This window comes from Malaclemys terrapin, chromosome 24 (assembly GCF_027887155.1).
Source record: "Malaclemys terrapin pileata isolate rMalTer1 chromosome 24, rMalTer1.hap1, whole genome shotgun sequence".
NCBI lineage: Eukaryota > Metazoa > Chordata > Testudines > Emydidae > Malaclemys > Malaclemys terrapin.
In genome coordinates, this window is record NC_071528.1 from 17,450,006 (window position 1) to 17,454,454 (window position 4,449).

General features: G+C 44.1%; 1 protein-coding gene across 1 annotated transcript; it reads left to right on the plus strand.

The window, feature by feature from the left end:
• The first annotated feature begins 212 nt into the window (after positions 1–212).
• Positions 213–4,184, plus strand: SMIM7 (small integral membrane protein 7). Its single transcript, XM_054013689.1, has 5 exons — positions 213–317; positions 448–489; positions 860–912; positions 1,721–1,811; positions 2,525–4,184. The coding sequence occupies exons 1-5, from the start codon at positions 292–294 to the stop codon at positions 2,538–2,540; spliced, it is 228 nt and encodes a 75-aa protein (XP_053869664.1). The 5' UTR covers positions 213–291; the 3' UTR covers positions 2,541–4,184.
• The last annotated feature ends 265 nt before the right edge of the window (positions 4,185–4,449 follow it).

Consider the following 4,449-nt stretch of genomic DNA (forward strand, 5'->3'; position numbering starts at 1 on the left):
AGGAGGACTCAGGGCTCTGTGCCCAGCCCGAGGGCAGGCCGTGGGACCAGGACTCCTGGGTTCTATCCCCAGGGAGGGGGAGGGGGTAGGAGGACTCTGGGCTCTGTGCCCAGGCCGTGGCACCGACTCTCTCCTGGGGGACCCCACCGGGAGGCCCCGCACCGAGCAGACAGGCCCCGCCCCTGTAACGCCCCCTGGCGGCCAAGCGAGGCGGGCGCGCGGAGCCGCCAAAGACGTGACCTGCAGCCGGCACTTTCCGGTTCCGGTCCGGAAGCCGCCGCCGCCGCCGCGATGATCGGGGACCTGCTGCTCTGCGGGTACCGGGGGGGGAGAAGGCTCGGGGGCGGGGCCGAGGGCGGGGCCGGGGGCACAGCGGGCGGGCGGGCGGGAGTCCCCGGAGGAGGCCCGGCACGCGCGCGCTCTAACCCGCTCTCTGTCTCCCCTTAGGACGCTGCTGATGAACGCCGGCGCCGTGTTGAACTTCAGGCTGTGAGTGCGGGGGGAGGGGCGGGCCTGGGCCCCCGTAACCAGCCGCTGGGCCCTCATCGGTACCCGCGTCTCCCCCGCTCGCCGGGCCGCTGCTGCCCGCCCTCCGTCCCGGGTGCCCGTGGCTGTCCCTACTGCAGATGGGAAGTAATGTGCTCCCTGTCTTGTGGCTGACCCCCCACCCCCTGGGTTTCCACCCTCCCAGTCACTCCTGGCAGACTGCTGTCCCCCAGGGCTCTGTGGTTTTGCACCACGTTCAAACTCCTGCTACATCAATTGTCTGGTCCCAAATCCTATGGCCTCCCGCCTAGGGTTGTACTGATAATGCATGTCCGCTCAGAGCAATGTGGAAATAACTCCTGTGTCCCTGCAGGAAGAAGAAAGACACCCAGGGCTTCGGTGAAGAGTCTAGGGAGCCAACTACAGGTAATAGGCTCAATGAGTGAACACCTCATCTGTGACTCTTAGTGTGTGTAGTTTCCCTCAGCGTGGGCACTACACAGATAGCTGTGAATGCAGCACTTTGTTCATATAGGTGGCTTCCATCTGATTAATCAAATCTATATGGGAACCCTCTAAGACAAAAGTGCTTAACATGAACCCATTTCCGAGACACCCAAATACGAGTTCACTGATCCCTCTATAGCTAGAGTAACTGGCTCACCAATCTCTGCTTACAACTTGACTGAACAACATTTACCTAGGGGCTTTGCAGGCACTGCTCTTCCTCTTAGAACTGTGACTTGAAGAAGGAGTCCTAAGATTTACAGTGTACATTCCCTCCTACATTTTTGGACCCTGGCATCTATGCCGCAGAAGAACTCGGTGCCTTTATGTGTTGATTTCCTCATTAATGTTTGTGCCTTTAAGTTGCCCCTATGCATTTATCCTCATTATGATGAGTGATTGAGGTGGGAAGACCACATACTATAATATGTGTCCATGACAGCTGTCCGTTTCCTTTTTTGCAATGAGACGTGACCTATCTTCTGGTTTCTTTTCCTTGTTTTCACTGTTCATTCTAGACCTATGTAGGTGTTCATGTTGGTGACAGACTGAACTAGGTGGTGACCATCCCCTCCAAAATCTCCGTTTCTCTTTTATTTTGTCCTTTGTAACATTCAGTTTTTATTTTAAACTAACAGCTGATGACATGCTTCAGTTAATATTGAAAATGTCAAGTGTAAATGCGTGTGTCTGTATTTGCTAAAGGGTTTTTCCTTTGATTTTCTAGGTGACAATATCAGGGAGTTCTTGTTGAGTCTCAGGTACTTTCGAATCTTCATTGCCTTGTGGAACATCTTCATGATGTTTTGCATGATTGTGTAAGTAGAACCAGATTGGATCTCAGTGCTATAACTTTTTTCTGAAGTTAGGCATCTTGGTTTTGGTCCTAATTCCTCTTCTTCGGATCCCTCTGTCTTCCTTTGTTTTGGGCTGCTGTTGAGCCTCATTTGTTTCAACTTTGATCTGCAAGGAGATGTTCACTGACCTTGTCACTTAATGATAATGGAACTCATAATGCATGATGTATTTAGTTCCTCTGTTCATCAATAAGAGATCCAAATTGAATCTAGAACAGGAGTTCTCCTGTTCTTTTTGCGGATACAGACTAACACGGCTGCTACTCTGAAACTTGAATCTAGTGCTTCTTACCATGTGTTGCTTAAACATGTCAGTTATATTGGAAGACCGAGGCAAATGACGTTAGTAGTGTCTTGAATGTAAAAAAAAACAAACTCGCACACAGAAAAGCCAACCCCTTGAGCTAGGCCAGCTTCATGGCCTTGCAGATGCCTTCATGCTGCCTCTCAAAACCCTGGATTTGAGCCTCATGCTCAGTCTCAATAGACAGGCTGGCAAAATATCTTTTAGCTTTTCACCTGTGTAGCTATATGGTCCAATGAATGGGAAAGCAGAATTTCTACCCAGATATGTATTAATATCTCTTCTGGCTGTAGTGACATTTAATTGGATGACTAGTATATAATTATACCCAATTCTCAACTACTTTTGTATTTTCTGTTATATCTGCTAGGTTATTTGGATCTTGAAAGTCATCCAGAAACCTGTTTGGAGAGCAGTCTTTATCTGGTAACTTGGAGGAGGCTTTCGGCTGGAAACATGACCTTTCCATAAAGTAAAAGACTGCAATGTTTTCAAAATACCAACAAAGAATTTTGGTCTGTTCTTTTATACAAGGTCCTAAATGTTAAAGGGATAGGACGCATTCATATGCTTGGGCAGATTGTAAAATGGTGTGATTATTATGTAAATGAAAGTAGCTTCTTGTTAAATGGTGGGGAGCACTTTCATGGTTGTTAGACACACAAACTGACTCTCCTGGACCATAGTTACCAAAAGTGTGGGCTGACTCTTGGGACCTTTTTTCATATCTTTTTTTCAACAGACCCCAATAAATATTGGACTAACAGCAAACACACTGACCCATGTGTACACCCTCCTCTAGCTTGCCTCTATGGGAGTGTCAGCTTTTAGGCCTACCAACCTTGATGCTCAAAGCAAAATTGTTCAAGTTTTCTAGCATATATAAATAACTTCTAAATGATGTTGCCTGCCCAGCAACATGATACTTGGTGTACTGTAGAACTACAACAACATCTGATGGTCACAAGAATCTCTGCTTTCAGTCACTCCTTGCTCTTAGTCTGTTATAGCATAGTATAGGCTATTTGAGGAGCCACTGCTCTTTTGTCTGAGACCAATTTTGCCATTTGTAAGGCATTTTTATAAAGTTAAGCAAAACAATGTTATATTGCTGTAATTTTAATGATTGCCAGTTTTGTATCTGACTATAGAGAGCTGTGTAGCACTCTAAATATCTAGATGTCAGGGGCTGTGCAATAAAGGAATAACTTATGGGGAGAGGAAAAGAATGTTGTTCACTATATCAAAGATAGTATTTGCCTGCAAACTGCTCTAGAGAATCTACCTACCGAGACAGGTAGATTTTGTGGCTATGGAGTTAGTAGAGTAGAGGCCACCAGAATTAAGCCTTTCCCAAGTTGGTTATAAATGTCCTTGAAGTTGAAATAACTGAGAATGAGTATACAGACACTGCTACTTATACAATTAAATTCCAATAAAGAAGGTCCAGCAGCTCAGGAACAAGCTCCAAAGAATCTGTGGGTTAAAAAAACACAAATTCATCCTCAAAAGAAGTAACAGGTCTTGAGATCTTGGAAGTTTGTTTAAGTATTATGAGAATCTACACATCAGAACAGGCTGAAAAGAAAATGTTAAGAATAATTAATTCTTCAGTCTTTTTTTTCTTTCTCTTCAGGTTTTCAAGTTATGTGGTAAAACAGCATTTAAGTAAACATTTAATTTAGGCCTAAGGGAGTTACTGTATGTCAGCATATTTTTGTACTTGCTATTAGTGCACTATCTTGTTAATAGCAGTTACAATATTCATGTTTCTTTCATGCAAAAGTGCTAAATGTAATTAAGGTTTTTATAGCTTCTGTAATTTAAATATCAATTAAATGATAAGCTGTTTCTATCAGTTGATATGTAATATGCCATATGCATGTTCTAGATTCATAGCACACATCTAAGATAGTTACCAAATTTAGTGTAATCAGACTTCTTAAATCAGTGTTGGTGATTGTGTTTATGTAAATTGTTCATCTCCCAAACCAGTACTGGAGATTTCAATAAAAATGGCTCAGATTATACATCCCTGTTGAGCTCTGGTGGGTAATATGTAAATGGATTTGAAGAGAGTAGTTTTATTTTGAGAGGGTTAAAGCTGCTTGGTACTCTGTTAGCTCCTAGTAGAGTCAACTAGCAAGAGTCAGTTTCATTGAAGAACTGCTGAGAAGGTCTAAGAGTTAATTGGTTTGTCCTGTAATTGTGACTCTTTTTTTCTCCAGCATTTATTTATTTTTATTTATGAATTGATATTGGCCTCCGTTGGTAAGTAGCTTTGGTGTCCTATAT

Bases quoted from the DNA above. Each gene is read 5' to 3' on its own strand.
- SMIM7 (XM_054013689.1), top strand. From the start codon at position 292: ATGATCGGGGACCTGCTGCTCTGCGG. The intron at 318-447 runs GTACCGGGGGGG...GTCTCCCCTTAG, and splicing joins GGGGACCTGCTGCTCTGCGG to GACGCTGCTGATGAACGCCG. The intron at 913-1,720 runs GTAATAGGCTCA...TTGATTTTCTAG, and splicing joins GTCTAGGGAGCCAACTACAG to GTGACAATATCAGGGAGTTC.